The sequence below is a fragment of the Triturus cristatus genome, chromosome 6 (assembly GCF_964204655.1).
Source record: "Triturus cristatus chromosome 6, aTriCri1.1, whole genome shotgun sequence".
Classification (NCBI taxonomy): domain Eukaryota; kingdom Metazoa; phylum Chordata; class Amphibia; order Caudata; family Salamandridae; genus Triturus; species Triturus cristatus.
Window position 1 is genome coordinate 1,649,026,484 of NC_140589.1, and position 22,679 is coordinate 1,649,049,162.

Below are 22,679 nucleotides of genomic sequence, written 5' to 3' on the forward strand. Positions count from 1 at the left end.
AATTCCCTGGGGCACACAACACTACAGGTCCTAATTGTGGGAGCTGTGTTTAACCTACTGGCTGCTATTTGAAAGGTTTGACCACAACAGTTGGAACGGAGCCTAGTACATTCAAGTCTACATGTGGCACCCATTCAGGAGAGAAAGACTAAAGCTGAGTCATGCAATTCCTCTCTATCGTTCAATATGGTAGATTTGTTCTCTCTGTAAATCTGACTCAAAATCATTGAGCAAACAGATTGGAAGTGGCTGATATTTCAATAACATCTGCATTGTCAGGTAAGTCAAAGATAGGCCTATTGCTAGTCACGGCCTCTAGCTCACCAGTCTTCCTTTATTAATTGGTTAAAACAGCTTGCTTAAGTATATCAACAGAGAGTAGAGAACTGTTGAACATCCTTGTGATCACTGGGGTGATGGTCACGTGGCACATCTTAAAGGCTCAGTTTGTTTTAAATGCATTAACAGATTGGCTTCCTTCTTCATGACTGAGGCATATTGTGTCTAGGATGTTGTTCGTAAAATTGTAGAGATGATCCAACAAAATGAATGATTCACCTGATACAACTACAGTTGTTTTTAGTAAGGCATGTAGGAGGTTGCTAGAGTAAATGTTGTTGAGATTAGTATTTTGTGGGTTAAGTATATGGATGACTGTGTTAAACTACCAAGATGATGATAATTAGTCAATAAATGATAGGGTAGAAAAGCCAATGACCTGTAACCGTGAGAACAAAACGTGAAGGCCATGGCCTTCCTCATAGGTCTCAATGTTAGCCAATTGTGCAGATCCCTGCCCCTCAGCAGCCTCTTGTGCATGGCTGTTTTGGGGGGTCATCTGTCCAGATGGTGAGAACAATTAATATCAGGGGTTACTTGATAAGGCATCATGGATATTGACAGTTCCACTGCAGCAGTCGGGAAGGATTTATTATGTTTTTGCCAGCTGATACACATTTACACATGTGAAAGTGGACGCAGGCTCTGTCACAAATTTTACAAGTATGCATTAAACTTATTTCTAACATAGTCATTTCATTCCTGTTAAGAGGATAGGGAAATGGTTAATCAGTACCAAACATCTAGGAATATTACTTAAACAGGATGTTAAGGCCTTCTGGAAGAGCAATGGAGAAATTTTAGTCAATTTTCTGTAAATTAAGTTTTGGTGACAACAAGAAAGTGAGAGGTGTGGTCCACAATGTTACCACAGATACTAATAGCATGTCTGATTGCATTAAGACAGGATTCTCTGTGGGAATATGGGCAAGCAGATGCGTGTATTCAGTAGTGATTCCAAAGTATATCCAGATCATAGGGCAAATAGATATAGGGACGCAGAGGGTTTAGGTCCAAATAATCAAGTGGGCTGTCTGTGGAGGTATTCCCTTGTGAGCCCCTCTGAAGTCGGAGAATTAGAAACAAAAGCAATTTCTGACTGTATGTATCTGAAGGTGGAGTGTTATGGAAAGATGAAGAAGGGGATGAAAGTAAAATGATACAAGAGACCTTGACAACGATTTGTAAGGAATTTATTTCCAAAGTTAGATCACGGTAGGTAACACCATCCCACTGCACCACAACCACTCTATTCCGTCTCCAACCGAACACCCCCAAACTTCGCTAACAGAATTCTCTCACTCCCCACATTCCAATACCCAGCATTCCTTAAGATGAGATTCCAACACATACCCCTCCCACACACTCACAAACACAAACGTGAAACACACGCAGACATCATAAAATAAAGAAATGTCAAAAGAAAAGAAAATATAAATGTAACAAAAAATATACCAAAATGTGAAAATAAAATGCATATGAAATACAATGTTGTTCAAAATAATGTCACCCGATAATGTAATTCTTGCATCAAACCGGCAAATCACCACTTGAATTGGTCACATACAGCTCACTATCACACAGACCCCTTCCCAAACTGAGTGCGCACAAAGTCAACTTTACCCCTCAAAATACAGCAATTCTGTATTTATTCCAACCCTTTCCATCCAAGGTATGCACCACACTAGAGGCTTCTTTAACAACCTGAACAGGAGCAGAAAAACTGGGCCCACCTTTAACAACATGAACAGGTTTCCCTAATTCTGACCCTACTAACCACAGATAAGTCCCTTAGATCTGTTATTTTGCATCCACCCTCATATTTCCTCTGTACTTTTTCCCCTGACATTAACCACACTAGACAAATGTGTAACATCAATATGCTGTCGTTCAATCCACCCACTATTAAGTTTAGAACCAAGATAACGAACACACAATAAACAAAAGGTGAAAACCCCACTAGTGGCATTAGGAGTAGTCCTGTTTGCCCACAACATATCGTCCACAACAAACTTCCAACTAAGATTGTAAACCATTGCCAAATGCAACTGATCTTTCAATGTATGATTAAAACATTCCACTAACCCATTACTTCTAGGACGGTACAAAGAGGTGTTAATATGTCTGATGCCATGGGCATTCAAGAATGACTCAATTTCTTCTGATTCTCATTGGGTACCATTGTTGGGTCACAATTTCAACAGGATATCCTTCTCTTACAAACACTTTGTGTAAGAATTGAATGATCAAATAAATTCTAATATCACTGACAAAACCAACTTCTGGCCATTTGGACATGTATTCCATCAGGACAATGGCTAATTTAGAACCCTCACCCAGCACTTTTATGAGACCAGCAATGTCCAAAACTAATTTTGACCATGGGATCAAAGATAATTTCACAGGATTAATTGGGCATAGTTGAGTTACCCGAGTCTTGTCACTCATCATACAGGGACCACAATCTCTCACAAAGCATTCAACAGCCTTATCATGAATGAATGAATGAAGATGTTCTTGTATAGCGCATGGCTACCCGGAAGCATCCCAGCGCTGCGGAGAGGGCCAAGGAGAAGATGGAATTTAAGGGAATAGCCAGGTCTTAAGTTGTTTCCTAGGCCATCAAAAAACTTTGCGTACCCTACGCTTCATTGCTGTTATCGCAACATGGCCTACATGTACTAATCCTAACACATTTGCTCTCAAACTGGCAAATGTAAACAGTTGCTCTAGCCTACGTGAAAGCCCATTTTCACACGTCAACCCAGTGGCAACATGAACATACAGTCTCAGATCTGTCTCTAATTTGGGGGAATTAGGCCACCCTTGCACAACACACAACATCTATTTGCTCAGTACTGTGTCTTTTTTTAAACTCCTTTCTCCATTCACTTTCTTACAGGATCCCATTCAACACATTGTTGATAAGATTTGCCATACAAACACTCTCATCGTAACAATCTCCTCATCAGTAGTATCCAGAGCAATTCTTGACAAAAAATCTATCACATTCCTTTTGCCCAGATAATACACAACTGTGTAGTTAAATTCTTGTAGACGATACTGCCACTTTGTAATCTTAGGCATAGCCTTGGCACTGTCCTTGGTACTAAACAAATCAACCAAAGATGTATGATCTGTCCTCAGAACCCCCCCCACCCACATACATGCAGAAATGTTGAGTAAACCCACCATAATGCCAGAGCATTATTGACAAACAATATACTATTGCATTCCTTTTGCCCAGAACATACACAACTGTGTAGTTAAATTCTTGTAGATGATACTGCCACTTTGTAATCTTAGGTGTAGCCTTGGCACTGCCCTTGGTACTAAAATAATCAACCAAAGAATTATGATCTATCCTCAGAAACTCCACACATACATGCAGAAATGCTGAGTAATCCCACCATAATGCCAGAGCCTCCTTCCTAATCGTTGAATAGGTAAGCACTGCCCCACAGAGAGCTCAGGGCGCAAAAGGAGCCCCCTCCTCACACCCATTACTTCTTTTTTGCATGAGGACAGCGCCCAATCCCACACTGCTAGCATCAGTCACACAAAAACTCTTGTCCTTAGTCTCAAATAACTTTAGAGGACCAGCAGAAATAATGTCAGGAGGCACCTTATCAAAAGCAACCTGGCATTCCACACTACACACAAACAGCACACATTTCTCAGAAAGTTCCTAAGGGGAACAGTTTTGTCAGCAAAATGGTAATTAACTTAGAATAACATTCCGCTAGCCCCAAAAAAGATATTAACTGATCCTTTTTTGCAGGTATAGGATCTTCCGCAATAGCCCTTTACAATTTTACTTTAGGAGTGATCCCACTTCTCGGTATGTGAAGACCCAAATAGTCCAGGCCCAACTCTTCAAATTTACACTTATCACTGCAAAGTGTTAACTGCTTGTCTTGCAAGATGTGTAAAACTCTCTCTAAACGTGTATTGTGTTGTTGCAAATCTTGGCCTATCGCACCGCGACAACTCAGTTCCGTCTCCAACCGCTTACCCCCAAACCTCTCTCACAGAATTATCTCACTCCCCACATTCCACATTTCAATACCCCATCATTCCTTAAGATGAGATCCCAACAGAAAGCTAGCATGGAGACCAGTTGTGCTTGGTGGTAAGAAGCACCAGACACTAGAGACAATTGAATGTGCGGTCAGAACATGACTGCGAGCATTTAGCAGGCAAGTCAGCTTCTGTGTAGATTCCATTTTGTTCTCCTTGGAAGAAGGCTTTACAGAAGGTGGTTTCTCAGGTAGATAAGAATGGAATATAGATATGAGATCAATTTAATGAAGATGGATATAGGACAGACTATTATGCAAGTTATTGTGCATAATGTAAGATGTTAAATGATCATGCATAAGATATAGCTCATTCTAGAAAGGTAAGTTTAGGAGGTGCTTGCAATGCAATCACTGGAAATGGAACAGAAAGAAAACAAGACATGAGCACCCTCAGGTTATGGGATTGTGTCATAGAGTAGGCCAAGGTCTCAAGTAAATACAATAGACTAATGACGTATTCATATGAACATGTCTGTAACACATGAATTCAAATTTCATAGTGTAATTGGTGGTCAAATTGACTGGTGTTTAATGCATAGATGAAAATGTCATGTATATTTGCACATACTGAACAGCCCATTCTCACACCAACTAGCATATATTAAATATAATTGGTTCATTTAAAAAGATATCTTCACTATTTTACTGTGCCCTACACCATCCAGGGTGCTGAGATTAAGAAGACTTCTACGACTATGATTGGAGGGGAGCTTGGGAGTTTGCGAGCTAACTACTTTCACTTCTCTGTACAGAGGCATCTAGCCTTTGTATGTGTTTTAGGCACCTGATTTTTCTTTCACACCTGCCTCCCGGTACTGTTTAGTGTATAGACCTTCCTATGTAGAGTACCGAAGGTGCAGATAGATGCATGAGGTAGCCAGCTTTGGCTTGTGTATGGGCTATTTAATCTGCCATTAAGGCTGGTTGCCATTGGGAAGGAAAATCTCCCACCCACTCTAGAGAAGGATTAGAGACTTTGGAATGTGGCTGTGTTGTAATGTTAATCATTAATTGATGTACTTCTTTTTTAATCATGATCCTTTCATCCCTTCTCTTTTGTTTTGATAGGTTTTTACTGTCTTTCCTGCCGCTGTTATCATATAATCATCCCATAAAAGGGTTGTACTATCTCTTTAATTATGTAAAGCGCTTAGAAGTGCTACAGACATTAAATAAATAAAGAATAACTGCAAGCAGTCAGTAAATTAAAAGTACATCCAAAGTACTGGAACAGATTTTGGATATAATGTATTGTAGAAAATAATAAATGTGATCCATTTACAGATTAAGAGAACTCGTGTTACTTAGTAGGCTACTAGGGCAATTATGGCGGCGCTGATGCTTCATTATACATCTGTACAAATCACGAATTTCATTATCTGCTCAGCTTGATCTCAAGCAATCAATGCTAAGCTACCCTGTTAACCTTAAAGGAAAGGAAAATATTCTTACTGAACAAAATGCTTAGGTGTTTGGCCTGCATCAAATTAAACAGCAGCTGAATAACCATATCCTTGGAAGTATCAATAGTCCTACTGAGTATACATTGCAATATAGCTAGTCACCTAATATCATACAGATGAAAACATAATAAAGATTTTTTCTCTGTGATACCACATACATAAGATTTTTTTTTACATATGTGTAGGAAGATAATCGGCCTAGTGTATTCCCATAGTTTATTTTCAGTTTGGACCTCTGGATATTTAACCTCTGCTGTGGTCTGATCCCGGGGGAAGAAGCTAGTGTATCAGACCCCTTTCGGGGGTCACAGGTCAGACAGGAGCTACTAGGCCACAACCATGGTTGATGGAGTAATTTGTCTCTTTTGTCCTGGGGTCCGCCTACTATCGCTCTGTAAACTGGACCAACAACACCCTCCCTGCACTTGACTCTCAGGGTAGTGAACATTAGTAGCCAGAGGCTTCTCAGGGAGGCAGTGTGGGGAACTTGGAATTCATCAATCAAACAACAGACACAATAAACAAACCTTCCAGCCCAGTGCTTGTCTTAGGAAAAGTGAACTTTAATAGAACAACAAAGCAAAATACTACATTCATCACAAGAAGTTCAGCTACAGGGCTTTACAACACTACAGATTCAAACCAACTCCTATTGTTTCCACACCCAACACAATGTCCTAGCATGATTGCAACAGTTTCTAGCCCACTAAAGTTTTAGCACTGTATCTGCAGGTACCAAATTACTACAGTGTCCCAGCAGCACCAGAAAACTCATGGGTGAGGATCAGCACAGGTGCAAGTTTACTACTTGTCGTATGTGAATCACTAAATGCAGGGACCATAAGTTCAGTTCAATTTGTTTCATGCAAAGAGAGTTGATAATGGCAATCTTTACTCCTTTCACTATGCAGATTTATCTTTCTGTCTCTCTTCATAGGCTACTATTTACATGGCAGTCAGAACGTGGCTCAGAATTGAGATTGTTGAAGTGCGCCATTTGCGGTCACATGGGTGGTGTCTCCATCAGCAGCTGAGGGGTCACAGCAACAGTTTAGCCTCTTGGATCTTGTTGTTGAAGTAAGCAGAACATCCGGCCTTTGTCTGCATTCCTCTGTCTTCAGCAATTGTGATCTCAAGGCAGTTGGGGATCCTCAGCAATTGCAGTTGTAGCAGAACAGGTCCCTTGGGTTGCTGCAGAGATGCTAGATGACATGCTCGTACATTGGGGGTTGTTGTCACTTCATACAGTTCACCACATGAACCATGCATGGAGACCAGTTGATACCGCTCAGTTCAGTTCAACACCAGTCACACTCCTGAACAGAAGTCGGCTGCTTCTGTGCATTCCACACATTAGGACCTCAACTGGGCCAGGTACTCTCCTTTCCTCTGAGCCGGCAGCCACATTTGTAGGTGCTAGGCAGGAACATAGCTTCTCCAGCAACTTATGTAGAGTTGAGTTGATGTTCTCTTATCTCTAGAAGACTGGCTGACATGCAGGCCCCAGCCCTGAAGAAAAGCTGCTTGTCAAGTACTCTGCAGAGCACTCACTTTCTTGGTCAAGAAGGACATGGAACTGAAACAAAGTGTGATGGTCTTGGTTCCACTTTTAAACTAATTTTCCAGATAGGGGATGTTGATCCACTGTCTAACATATTGGAACCATATTGTGGTGGTTCCCTTTCAAATGTCATTTTCTGACTGCAGTGCAGTGCAGACGCAGCCTTTGTGCAAGGTGATGATTCTCTTAACAGGTACTGAAGATACTGCTCCAACCATGGGTGCAATTAAGTGTGAAATCTTTGCATCTGGCTGGTATCAGCTTTCCTGAAGTAGGAATCATGAAAGAGCAGACCCTCCTTAGATACGTCCACAACCTTAAAAACAGACTCTGATGACTGACCCTCTCTCCCGTATGATCCACCAAATGGCAGTGCCCAGGATAAGTGGTCAGTTATCACCCAATAAAAGATTCACAATGAATTTCCATGGATAGCCCTGTCTCCATCCACCCACACTTCAGTGTTTGGATATCCTTCCTTCTGCCCCAGGAATGTAGGCAATACATTTCCGCTGCCTGGAGAAGTTCAATTCCACCCACCATGTTGTGCCATGTAAACCCTTAGGCTTTTCAAGATTAATCCCATGGGTCCAAGCAAAGAGACTCCCACTAAATCACAGAATCTTGCTACCATCCACACCTTACATGCATGCATTTGATACGCACAGGATATCAGCACAAGAGTCTGGATGTCACATGTAGCCAGACCTTTACATGAGTGGAGCAGAAGGCCACACTCCTAAACATAATTGTTCTGCTGTGTATTAACAATCCACTGAAATAGAAGTATGCTTCCACTACTGCTTTAGGCCAACAATCCAGGACATGGACAGTAATCCGATGTAACTAAAGAGAGAATGATTGGTGTGAGCCTCCAGGTCACACAATAGGTTCCGGACCTTGGAATCAACATAGACCAGACAAGGTCTTCAGCACTCATTCTAGATTTGCATGTCAGCTGCTCCAACAAAAAGTCAGAGTACCAGTTTCACATGATTTCAGGTTACTTACGAGAGGGGTAGACACTTGTTCACTCCACAAGGAGACAGTCCTCTCACAACAATGTGTGTTTTCTTTCTTTAAGTCCAGCCTTTGCTATTACAGACCTGTTCTGAGACTACCCCAGTATAAGGTAACTGCATATGCAAAGGTCAGCTGTCCAATCGCAAATGAACCTTTTTCAAAGCATTTATTGATAGAAATATATTTATTCAAGCAGTCAATGTCACTCATCTGATGTCTCTATACTAGTGAACGGCATCCCAAGGATAATATACATCAGATCTGAATTTGGATCTGTAAATTTTCAATGGGGAAAATGGCCGAATTTGAATCCTATGAGTAACGTGGCCTCAAAAAGTTTGAACCCAGGAAGTGCGGACTCTGCAGAGCTACGCCCTACCAATTACAGGTCACTGGTTTGGTAATTCTCGCACCTGAGCTGGGCAGCTATCTTTGGACTCAGGGTTTCTTTGATTATTGTGCAAGACTGCCCCATCTCACGATATTACAACATACATGAGGCATTCACTAGCTGTAGCCCTCCGCTGGAGGTTTTCTTTAAGCCTTTTGAGCATTTTCCTCCTGTTTGGTTATTTCCTTTGGAGGACACATTTCAGCCTTGTGTGTTATCTCTGCCACTGCCTGACAAACTAGATACTGAAGGAAGTTTCCCATTCCTCAGCATAAAGAAACTACCACTGAGAGAAAGGCCATAACTGCATTGACATTTGTAACTATTGTATTTATTATAGTTTTATGGTAAAGGATATTGCTTAGCTAAAGCGGCTTATGAACTTACTACACCTTTTGATGGGCTGAGTAGACCACTCTTCTCACCTTTTATCAAACCCACTCACATGTTGACAAGCTTTTGCATCGAACACATGATATCCTAAACTCAGGAGGTGGAGTTGAGTTGAAAGAGAACTGAAAATATGCAATTTTTAATGTTTATTACTCTGCTGGTGGCCCATCCATAACACAGGCAACTGCCTGCAGTGAAAATATGAAACAAAAACGATTGCTTTCTAAACAAAATACATTTATGAGATAAATAGTTTAAAGTGTCATGATCAGTGTATATTTGACATGTAAAGTACTCCCTCATGTATTATAATGAAAACACTCCAGTAAATGGAGACTGTTATACCAGTCAGTAGTATGAAGTGAGAAAGAAATATTCCACCGTGATGAGCCAATGCCACACTAAGTTTATTTTAAAGACCATGTACAGCAGGTTATGCAGACAACTATACTTTCAAGAAAGACTTAAAAGATAGAAATGCTTCTCAGACAAAGACATACAAATCAAAATTGCAAGGTATATGCTCTCTGGAAAAAGGGTACTTGAAGTGGCTATGATGCCAGGAGTTATACATGGACGCACATACTTCATGTACATACTTTTTGTTTATTTCTGAAATCTCTGTATAAAAAGCCTGTCTCTAATTTCGTTATGAAAGTTGAGTAGCGCTGTGTCCAGTTACCTATAGTAAAGAAATGACCTAGCTGCTCAAATGCAGTAAGGTATTACATTTGGGTACTAATGTCACAATGCCTGCTGCCAAAGTGAACAGGCAGGGTGACAGGCAGGTCACTAAGCATGCATACAGCTGCAGTTTAACCAAGGAAAACAGCAACTGGCTTTTCCTTGTTCTTTTTACAAAAACGTACTAACCACTTTTTGGTGTGTTTAATTTGGCTGTACAGATTTTACTTTCATTCGTTATCTCTCAATGGACACGAAAGAGCAAGACACGAAGTATTTAAGTATTTTGTAGTAAGGGTGATGATATGACCATGTATTACAAGGAATAAGATACCATCTGCCATACATTAAAATGATATTGCAAGTCACCAAAGAATTCCATGACCTTATAAAGGAACTCGGATTTCGGCTTTGCACCTCTGTACTGTCACGGAGCGCCTCAGCGCCTTGCAATATCCTTATATGCACAGCAGGAGGTGCTGTATCCTGTATCTAATAACCAGCACCCTGACGCTCAACACAGCAGCAATCTTTCCAACAAGCTGAGAATGTAAAGCAGGCTGGCACCAACATTTATTTAATATTGTAGTATTATACAGCACTACAATGCAGGTTTGTAATTTGAAGAGCAAGTAATAAAGAGTGCAAATGTAACAGCTAACAACACAAATGTATCTACCTGGCCACTGCATAATGTTCTGTTAACTACAAAGCCTTTGTTTGACTGCAGGGCTGGGAGCAATCCCTTTCCTGCCTCATGTCACACAAATAACTAGGATTAGAACAGACGCAGCTGCACTTATTGAAAACAATGGTCTCCAGGGGACTGAAAAACATTACTGATTTGACGTTTACCATGAAAGAAGCAGAGGAGCGCGCGCACTTCACAGTCATTATTTCAGTGTACATTCACGGGAAAAGCTGTGAAAAGAAAGGTGTCAGTGCCCCGTCATCAACAGACACGCTGACGGCCTGGAGAGGTAGTGTTTAACGAACGCAGAGAAAACAAACATAGCAGGCTGCACCTGCCCGCACTTTCGAGAAGAATGGAGAAATATGTAATATCCGTTTAAGGGGAAATGTAGCATGGATAGTCAATTCACCGAAATGCCAGGGGTAGCGGAAGTGACATCACACGCCCTTTGACCTCCACTTTCATTCACGCACATACACACAAATTCACACATATACACTCTCTCACACATAAACACACTCTCACCTGGCAAGCACGCACACTTCATACATTTAAAAGATTATTTAACCTACCTCAGGAGCCATGGAAGGCACATTCAAGCTCATTGTACTCCAATGTTATTACACTATTAATGAATAGATTTTATTTATTCACTTTTAGTGTATTCAAAACTGACAAAAGATAAAGAGTGGAGCCCCAGCTGCACCCGTGTTCCTGCCACTGAATTTGCCACCTCTGAGGCCAGGGGTCGCAAAGGCAGTGCTAGGGGTAGCAAAGGGCAAGTTATGGGAAGCAGCTGCCACCCCTGGCCACCCCTAAATGAAGTCCATGAAATGTAGAACATGCCCATGAAACAAGTTTTATATTTTGAAACAATGAATGCAGTTTCATCTGAACTTACCATCAAGTCCATTATGGTGGCTATAGTTTCGCTTTCCCAGAATAGTTACGGAGGTGTGGTTAGGACCCGAAAGCAGCCGCTTTGAAGAGGGGCTCTGCAGGCTCAGCGTTGGCCTGATCACGTTAGACCTCATCCCAGGGTGAATTTCTGGTGAACATATGCAAAACAAGCCAAAAGATGTTAAAATACTTCACATTTTTACATTTTCTCAATGCAGGGTATATTTTTAGCTGGCATTTTTCAAATCAGGTGTCTTTCATCATAAATGCTTTTGCTGACTAGGAACAGATACTTCAATTCATCAAACTGCCCAGGGTAGCAGGAGTGAAAAATGCACCCTTTGGCTTGGATGGCATCAAGAGACGAATATCACATGGTGTAGGGCGGCAAACGAAGTGATGACATTTAACATTTGTTAGAGATACTATTGGTGGAATTGTCATCACTAAATGGCCCTTTGAACCAGATTACATCACAGGAAGTAACATCACATTGTCTTTAACATCCCATTTATTGGCGGCGCTTAACCTTTGGCATAGCTACTACCACAGAAAATGCCATCACTCAAGTTAAAAAGCACGCAATATATGGAATATAAAAAAACAGGTACTAAAACAGATACGTTGTACTTTAGGTATAACCTAAATATTTACTCGGGTGATGCTGTCATGATATGCCAGAGGTCAAAGTCACACAGGCGGCCATAAATAAAGAACACATTTAGCAATGGCCAACTCTAATGTCATGTGCTAAGCACAGGCACAAATGACCAGTACAAAGCCTGAAATACAAAGATAAAAGCTCCTGTGCCAAGTCTCGTTTCCAAATACATAATAACCATTTCAAAGACCCGGGGACACTTTAAGCGTGTCAGGTACAGTCTTGAGGGTCTATGCACAGGCATCTTAAGCTCCCATACAAAGAACGTATGCTTGGGCACAGTCATAAGTGTTTATGCAAAGTGTCAATAGGCCAGTTAGCCTTGTCTGAGAAATCCCATCCGTCGCTGGTGTCCCCCCAGTTGTTATGGTCTGGCACGACAGTGCAGCAGTCGCCAGACAATGATGTGAGTATCGTGAGGAGTGAGGCTTTGGGTCTGCTCACATTTTGGGAGCCAAGAGTGCATGTTTTGAGGGGACAAAAGTGGTGTGCTTCCACACAAAAAGTGCTTGCTCTTCACACAGCTGTGATCCTTGTGTTTATTTATCCAGCTGCCTGAGTTTGAAATCACAGGGATACACACACTTGCCATTGCAATGTTATTAAAGTGTCTTACATAGTTGGCTAATTTGTGGAGTTTTTCGACGGCAGCAGCAGATGGGAGGGCAGTAATTAAAGCCCATGGATTTTAGGTCTAGATTGACAGTGCATTCATAAGCCAGACCTACCATTGCAAGGGCTTGTTTTGGACACTGGACTTCCGCCTTTTCCCTCCACTCTCAGTGCAGGTTCCTTACAATGGGACTGGTTTGCCCACTGTCATGTCATGAGACTGAGAGTGACGGGAGTTAAATAATAACAAAGGACACACTAAACACTTGTCGTTGTGAGCGGCACACCGCTAATTGCATACATGCAGCCTATGTGTGTGCGCAGCAGGATCATTTCCCTGACAGATACAAGCATCTCACGCGGCATATTGTACCATGTTGAAAGATGACATCAATGCTGCAGCTTCTCTGACATATGGAAACAATATTTTGACAATGAATTATAGTCTTGGGTTGGGTTATAACAATTAAGTTCATGTTAGCTGCATATGTATTTTTTTCTGAAGCAGGCACCATTAAAGACATAATTATATCTTTCAGGTTATGTTATGAGGTGGAATATTGTATTATTTTTCCTGACATGTAAATTAATGTGGTTACATACATCAGCTGTTTCATTCTTTTATGTGACTTTTGAAGTCATATTTCCCTGTTTCCAGTGATGGGATATTTTATTCTCTTTCCTATCAGGTTATATATTGAGGTGAAACAGATCTCCATTGGTAGAGAAAGTTCCTTAAGATTCAATAATGCACCCCTCAGGCCATCTGTGCTTCTGCAAACGTTTCAAGACGCCCTTGACAAAGTCATGATAATGGAAAGGAGATTTCCTAAATGGGGTTCAGCCTGAAGAGGCGGTATAAATATCATAATCAGAACAATCCAATCAGATCTGCTCCCCTGTCATACTATTTGCCATACAATCTGTGCAGTTTTTAGACTCCTGTAGAATAATGCCTCAGACGACCGTTAATATCACAGGAGTACATTTCCATCATTGGATTTTCCCAGAAGCACTCTTTTCTTTGAAGCTTCAGATGCCAGAGGGCAACAAGTCTCAACATATAATATGTCATGTATTCCTGGCCCAGGGAGCCGGCAGGCACGGGCACCCATCCCCTCTTCAAAGGGCAGCAGACCTGAGTGCTTGGCTCCTAACTGCTCTGGTGCCACTCTATGTGGCCTCTTTCTGAATTTAGAAAATAAAGAAGTTACAAGCACAGTAACAATTTTTTTTAAATATGGTTAACTGTAAGAAATTGGGTTATCAGTTGAGAGGGGCCCCACTCAAGTAATAAACACAATCCTTGTCAGGGTGAACCACAAAAGTCATTAAATATATCTGTGATGAGCCCTCTGGTAGCTTGGCACACAAGCAGTCAGGGTCAACTTAGCAGCAATGTGTAAACTATTTACACAGCATTCAAACAGTAATGAAAGTGAAAACGTAAAACAGTGATGATCCCAAACCAATTTAGAAAAATAAAGAATATTTTAATAAAGAAAATTAAAAGAAAATGACAAAAATCAAATCAGTGGAACCGAAGTTATGAGTCTTTAAAGTTTAGGTGAAAAGAGCACCAAAAAGGCATGAAGCATCAACCGCATGTATCTGGTCATGCAGAACTGGGAAAATGTCAAAAGTTCAGACCAAACACAATGAAGGTCTGGGCAGATATGGGACCTGTTGCAACCTGCTGAGAGTTGTAACGTTTATCCTTGATATGGGGCTGTGCAGTGCTGCGATGTGAGGCTCTATTTCGCACTGCATCGGGCCAGTCCTGCTGGCTATCAGGTGCTGCGTGGGGGTTAGATGCGTGGCTCTGCATCGCGATGTATCAGATCCAGTTAAGCCACCAATGAGGTGCTGTGAGGTGCTGCAATGCAAGGCCCGGCGTTTGATGGAACTTTCCATTAGGCAGGGAGAAGTACACTCTGACTCTAGCCAAGAGTCAAGGACCTTGGGGGCAGCACTTGGGGATAAAGACTCACTCCCACAGAGGCCAGCAGAAAGGACAAGGTCAGTTCCAATTGGTTCTGGTCAGTTGGGAAGGTCTCTGTAAGCTTAATATGTCCCTGTAGCTCAAACAGGAGGTCATACAACTGACCCTTGGAGTCACCTCTGAGGTCCTGGGTTTCATGGCATGCAAGTCCAATCTTCCTTCTTCAGACAGCAGGGCAGTCGCTTCGTCTTAATCTTCTCAGGTCCAGGAGTGTTCTAATTGCAGGTTATGAGGGTGCCACTTTTATACCCAGTGCCAGCCTGTCGGTAGGAATCACCCCATTGCCTAACCAAAAAATGGATTCTGGTAAGTTCTTTGCTTTCCCCTGAGTTTGGCTCCAGTCTGGCTAGTGAAAGAAAGGCTCCTCCCCCCACAGCCATCTACTCAGGAGAGCCAGCTAGCCCCCAGGTCATCCTGCTCAGGAGAGGAACACCCTTCCCCACATTCAAGGCCCTTTTGTCCACTACCTGGTAGGAATACACATCATACCACAAGAGAGCCATTAACAGTCATGGGACCCTGGACACTGATAAAAATGCACGTTTGATTTAGGCAGAACACTGCCAACTTTTTTAAGTGGCATTTTCAAAAATAATAACGTACCCTGGAGGCATGTTTGCGTTTCCCAGTAGAAGTTATGTCCTGCTATGATCTAAACCGTGCATTATTACAAATTATATAATTATTTTCCAAAGGTGCCAATGGGAGATGGTGATGTGGCTGTAATTAGAAGGTTCCTCCCCTTGGCAATCATTTAGTAGGTTTCACAGAATATTCTCTTTTCTCCAAGAAACACAGCCTTGTTTTAGTCCCAGAGGTAAAAGAGAACTTACCAGATTTCAAAACAGGGGGAATTGTTTTCATAGTATCTCTTCCATTGGAGTATTAAACTCTCCTTTTGAGAACTTCAGATTCTGGCCATGGTGTCCTGTGAGATATCCGTGTTCAGGGCAACAGCACAGCAACTTCACATTCATTAGCACAGGTGAGTGTTCTGGTGCTGCCAACCCCCAAGGCTATTTCCAGTGCACATTTTGATCGAGGTATTTGCACTGACAAGTTGCCTTGACAGCTGTTTAGGCAGCACCACTCGTGGATAATTCTGATGGAATTTCTGTCAATCAAGGACATTTTAGCACTGAATCAAAATACATTTTATAGTGTTTGCGGCAATGATAACAAACGTTTCTGTTAGATTTATTATCATGCTGTAGACATGTCCCCAGGTACTTTCTTGTCAGTTTTACCTGGCCATGCTGGGACCTTCACGAGCAAAAGAGCTGTTCTTCCTTTAAACTTTATTTGATTATTTGAAAAACAATCGTATACACCTCAATTTCATAGGTATTTGACCAACAACAATAAAAGAATACAGTACAAGAATCCAGCTAAAATCAATAAGAAGATACATTTATGTTTTCTTCAAATTTGGCTAACATAAAACTGAATTAAAAAACATCCTTTATAAAAACAGGTGGACTGGTATTTTCAAATGCTCATCAAATTTAATTTGCATAAGGCTGATTTCAAGATGCATCCTACATAGAAACAGACAATTTGATTTGGGAGCGTATGCAAAAAATACAAGGCGGGTTTGCACTGTTTCAATCCATAATGTTTAAGTACTGGTTGGGATTCATAGTATTTACAAAAAAGAAAAAATGCTCTAAAAATTGCACAGAAGTTTTGTAAATGGGACAAATTAGCACACACGCTGCATCATATTGTGGAAAACGGAGATGAGATCTTATGGTCCCCAGCAGAAATTTTAATAGAAGAGATCTTTGCTGAGGACTCTTTGTTCAGGCCAGGTACGGCTCAAGATTAAATGAGGTTTGGACTATACCATAGTCCCTCAACATTGGTTTCCCCATTAACTCCTTTTCCCTTGATGTCTCTCAAAATGCCAAATAGTTTCTTTGCCCAAATAACATCTGCCTTTGCCCAAATAACATCTGCCTTTGTTAGCAAAAGAAGGAGATATGAACAAATCATGTCTTCAATAGCTTTAGTAGACGTCTTGATATACTCAAGCCATTGAATCGTATAACCTTAGTCACAGACCTGTCTCGAATAATGGCCCAATTAAAACCTGTATGTTTATTGACCCAAATGGAGATCCAGAGCAACAAAGGGAAACCTAGATTTGATCGACTACATGTGACGTGCTGAGTTCCACATGCAAGAAGAAATGTTTGTCTCAAGGTATAAGCTGTCCATAAATTGCACAAAGCTTGCTAATGTGGCTCTGAGGCCATTTGGAGTGTATGAAAGCAAGACAGCATCGTCTACATAGAGTAAAGCCGGGGCTGTGACGGATTTAATCATAGGCATATCCTTACCAAAGATTTGCAAATATGCATTTAACTTATTAATTTAAGAAGGAACACAATGGGTGTGAGGACACAGCCTTGCTGCACACCTTGCTCCAGTGCAAAGAAATCTGAAAATTCACTGCTATTCATAGTCTTGAAAGAACTGATGGCAATGAGGAATATTACTCTATCTTTGGCTCAATGTTGCAAAATGTACTTACCTTATTGAAGACTAGATTCAATATTGTTAGGTTAACATCTGATATAATTCAGTGATCAACCTACATCCCAAATTGTATGTTCCAAGATTCTAGCACTCTAATCAACATTCTCAACACAAAGTCTTGTACATGTTTGCAAGGTTTTGGAAAATGGGTTATTAACTTGAGAAGGGTGGCCCAACCAATCTATTAAACCCAGTCTAGTTAGGTCACAACACACTTATACAAGAAACATTGCCCAAAACCTGGTAGTAATGGCAAAAGCAGCAGGCAGTCCTCCAGAGAAATGCCTTTTAAGTTCAAGCAGGACAGTGCAATTTTACAGTCAAGTAAAGTCAAGAAAAAAAATGAATGTGCAAAAAGACAACAAAAACAGAGCATGTTAGATAAGAGGCACTGGAGATATTAGTTTTAATAGATTTAGAGCAAAAAGCGCCCAAAAAACATAAATGGCCTCATTACGAGTTTGGCAGCCCTCCGGTGGTGGCAGCACCGCGCCATGTGCCGGAGGACTGCCAAAGCTGTGGTGCGCCCACCTGCCAGATTGCGAGTGTAATCCTTGTTGGGCGGGCGGTCGGACAGGCTCATAAAAGAGTCTAACCTAAAGACCGCTGCCGTGAGAGTGTGGACTGCACATTCCAGCACAGTAGGGCATGCATGCCAAACCCTGCAGGAACTGGGGGTGCAATACCAGGATGGCACAACATGACCTCCTCTGAATGCAGCCCCAGGAGCAGCAGGTTGCCTATCCCCCACCCCCACCACCATGAAGGAGGGTGTAGAAAATCAACTCAGAATATGCTCTGCGGTGCCGCAGGGCACTGCCAGCATTTTGTTGCTCTTGACCACTGCACGAACACCGTGGGATCCTGGATCCCTGGCGGTCGAAAATGTCCTATGGCGGTCCGACTTCCACACTCATAATAGTGCAGGCGGGCCCAAAGTGTGGCGGTGATCAGACCGCCACCTTGAGTGCAGCAGTCCTCAGGCCCGCCGTACTCATAATAAGCCTCAAAGTGCTCATCACAATTTGTGGCTTACCAAAACCTAGCAGGAGTTTAAGTAAACCGCAAAGGGTAGACCAAACGGATCACATCAGTCAAAGTCTTTACATTAGGACTTCATTTATTTTCTGGAACTCCAAGTTCTACTGTGGGGTAAAGCAAGAAGGTGAGGCTAGGAAATGTCCTCTGAAGTCATATACATCATGATTGAGCTGCTGCAGAAGCCTTCAGTGTTGGTACAAAAAGCAACAAGTGGAACAAAGCAGGATTCCATGGCCACTTAATTCACTTTGCCACTGGGACAAATTTGTTGCCTCGCGCTGGTCCAAGGAATTACCTTCAGACTTTTTGGGTTATTGAAATCCTCCAGGATGCCAAGGCTAGAAGCTATAATTGGACAGGGTTCCACAAGGCAACATACCACTACACTGATGTGCTCTATCCGCTACAACATGTCAAAATAGGCTAAACCCTAAATCGAATATTTAACTTTTTTATAAGACTGTTTTATATGGTGTCTCAAAATACACCATATAGAAAAGGAAAAGTTAACTGTCATATATGGACTACAGCACTACTCTGCCACCCACTAGTGTGACAAGACAAACATACCTCAAGGCATACCACTGTTACCTGGCTGCTGCAGTTTTAAAGCTGCAACCCGACCTGTCAAAATAAACACTTTTGATAGGAGAAAATTTCCCTGTTAAATATGAATGTCATCCCTATGTAGGGCTTGCAGCGCACAAGACAGGGTGCATAGTTTTTAAAAGTAGGACATGTAGAAATTTAAATCCTTACAGTAACTAGCCTCAAAAACCTATTTCCGCTGTAGGAAGGATGGTTGGCCCATAGATAAAAACTGGGAAGCAATATTCCACATTATTCTTAATATTTATTAAAACCCAACTCCATGGTGCAATCTGATTTTTAATAAATATTTTTTAAAAAGGGACTTTTAGAAGTTACCTTTTCTATGCTAAAGCTCTTGGAGGCTAATGTGAATTAACCTCCAACTGTCATTCAGCTGGTGGAAAATGACTCTGATGAGGTGTGAAAACTACTTCCAGGGCAGACACAATGCCTGGCTGGGGGAGGTGCATTTTCCTCTGGCAGAAAGACCAGTAGGCGAGTGCCCACAAACTTAATTTACCTTAAAAGGGCCTACTGTGTCACAAGCACATGTAATGTTACAACTCCACAGGTCCTTTTTTTTGTCCACCTCGTTAGACAGGTACCAAACCCAGTGTGGGGAAACCTGCCCCAGACCTTGTTTGGAGTGATCTAGGCTGAAGAGGCTGCTTATGATCCTGGCCACACTTCTGGGTGGGAACTCAGGTTCTGCACAAGGGAAGAGGGATTCTTGATCTTGAATTTAGTGAGTGAGGGACACTGGGATAGCTTGCGCTAGGGCACAACTGAACCAATGCCAAATGTGTGTAGGGTTACCCGGGGAAATTTGACCCTATTGGTTAGGGAGAGGCCGGGAGTCAACCCCAGTCTCAGGCTAGAGCCATGCATAAATATTCCACCCTAAGGCACCTTCATCAGAACATTACTGGACAGGTGGAAGAGCAGAAGGAGGACTGCACCTGCTTTTTGCGATCTGAGGAGGAGGCCTGAAGGGCTGAACCTGCTCCCATCCAGGACAAAGAAGTGGACTCTAAGGGATAGTTGACTGACCTGCTGTGTAAGCTACGGGGCCACAACAAGCTGCAAGAGGCCTGTTGCCAAAGAGCCCAGCTGACCAGTACCAAGTGGTCCTGATCAGGATTCTGCTGGTGGCCTCTGTTGGAGTGAGTCTTGACCCCAAGAGGTCCTGGGACTCTGGGCTGTGTCTAGCTTGACTTCTCCTAACAAACGTCATCCCTGAAAACCTAAGACTTAAAAATATTTTGGACTTTAAGACCTCCGGAGGACAGAGACAAACCTGCCAAAGCGATTCACGCAAGGCTTGTTACCGCTGGGCTGAGGAAACAGCACCCCCTCCCCCCCCCCCACACAGATCTCCTCTTAAACAGCAGATCCAATTCAATGGGATACTAGAAGGTATCCTGCCTGGTTGAGGTCTCTTTAGGTACAACCCGCAACCATGCCTCACTGGAAGAATCCGAGCTCCAAAAGAGACACTAAGTTCCGAATATAAATTCTTGAACGGCCAAATGCACCCGAGGTATCCGACTGCTGAAAGGACTTCCTTAGAAGCTACATGTACATTTCCATGCAAATAGCTTTCCCTGCCAAAACCAACAGCTTCACCATCACCTTATCCTACACCTATTCATTATCATGGAGACCTCCATGGATAAAGGCTTTTGACTTGCCCCACTGAAGCACTCTGACTTCCAGAAAAAATACTAAGTCCCAAGTAAAACCTCTGACTGGGTCAAACCTGGGTGGCATATTCAATCTGTGCTCTGCCTGAATTTGCATCTAGATCCCAGTCTACCATGACCAGTTGACCCACATTGGCTCTTAGTGTTTGTGGGCATTATTTTTATTTAAAACATTTTAAAAATCTCATATCTGGTTCCCCTCATGAGATGTTTGTTGTTGAGGAACCATTTTACCAGATTATTCTCAATTTTTATATACTGGAGTGGTATTTTTATTGTGTTATATTTTCACTTTCTAACTGTTTAGGTACATGTAAATGTTTTACACATTTTCTTAGGATAAGCGTGTTTGCTCTGCGCCATGGCTACTAAGGGTTGAGCTCAGGCTTAAAATACTGAGACCTTTAGCTGTACCTAAAAAACTAGTGACCATATTACTTGTGGTGGACTATCATTCGCTCAAATCAATAATTTGCTTTCTCACAACGTCTTTTTTCAGTGTACTGCCAAACCACCCGGAATCCCTTAATCAAGATGATATTAGTCTTCTTCTAGCTTCAGGAGCCTTGTCCCTTAGCCTCTGCCCTGTGGAGATGAGCTGTCCTCCCCTCCACCAGTACTAGAACTGGTTTTCCCTCTAACTGGGAGAGCAGACAAACTCTGCAGTGGCATTTGAGCTCAAGGGTTGCAGTTCTTGACAGCCCAATTTGGGGGCTCCATATCAAAGAAAAAGCTGTGAAAGCACCCATTGCATTGGCAAGTGTTCCTGCCTCATGCCACTTTATTCTGAGACAGTACAAAGTAAATGTTTCTAAAGTCACTTTTCTACTTAAGTTATCAAAAATCGACTTTTATAATTTATTTATTTTTAATTACTGGAAAATAACTTTTATTAATGATTCTAGTGTTTTCCTGAGCCAAGATTGGGTAAGGTTATTTTTATTATTATCTAGTCCTGTTCATGTAAAATGCAGCTTGATCTACACAGTGACAAACAGATTTTTGTGACTGATCACTGTGGGGCATTCTCTGTCTGATATCTACTGCTCTCCAAGACATGAGGGCTTTCACTGCACACTTTCAAGGGTGACTTAGGGCCTTGTTATGACTATGGTGGTATATCGGACCACTGTAGCCACAGTGGTTATGCGGGCACTACTGCATCGGCGGTCCGACCGCCCCATTACGACTTTGGCAGTCGGACCGCATTGACACCACCACAACATCCAAGGATCAGAAATCCCTGGCGGTGTTGCGGCGGTCATGAGGTCGCAATATGCTTTGCTGGACCACTGCGGCCCCGCCAAACATATTACAAGTTTCCTCCCTACCAAGGTTTTCATGGTGGTGAGCCTGCCATGAAGTGTGGCAGAGAGTAAACAAAGGAGGCCGTACAGGGCCTCCTGTTGCCTCTGCACAAGGGGATACATGCAGGCGGGCACATGGTGTGAACCCCTGTCTGCATGCACCCTTGGTTTCTGCAGGGCATGGACTTTGTAGTCCATGCCCTGCAGGAACCTGCAAAGGAGTTTCCATTGGGATGCCTGTTACGGCTCTCCTATGAGCCTTTAAACAGACATCAATGTGGGCCAGCCGCTGCAAGACTGCCCAGCCTGGTTTCCAGTCAGAATCCGGTGCGTGGTCTAGTTGTGGCTTTGGCGGGGTATTGGCCTGGTGGCCCGCTCATGCACCACCAAAGTTATAATAAGGCCCTTAGCTAATATATGGATTGCAGTATTTTTAAATTCAGGCCTATCCAAAGCACAATGGTGCTGTCATATGTGTAGGTAGTGTTGATAAACACTGTAGCCCCATATGCCATTTAACTTCCACACAACTGCGTAGTTTCTTCACTATCTACCATGGCCTAACTAAAGTGTAATTAAGCAAGTTAAGCAAAACAAAAGCACAGCACATCTCAGTGGGAAAGCACATATTCTATGGCACTGTTTTAGTAGTGCAATATCGCAAACAGTCCTAAAGCCATTCGTACTAGAC

General features: G+C 42.3%; 1 protein-coding gene across 3 annotated transcripts in view; it reads right to left on the reverse strand.

The window, feature by feature from the left end:
* Positions 1-22,679, reverse strand: part of MTA3 (metastasis associated 1 family member 3) — a 988,675-nt gene that overhangs the window by 262,520 nt on the left and 703,476 nt on the right. For all 3 annotated transcript variants that reach the window (XM_085612803.1, XM_085612804.1, XM_085612805.1), the window contains exon 16: positions 11,532-11,678. In XM_085612803.1, the coding sequence (XP_085468929.1) occupies positions 11,532-11,678 (147 nt within the window). The remainder of the gene's footprint in view (positions 1-11,531; positions 11,679-22,679) is intronic.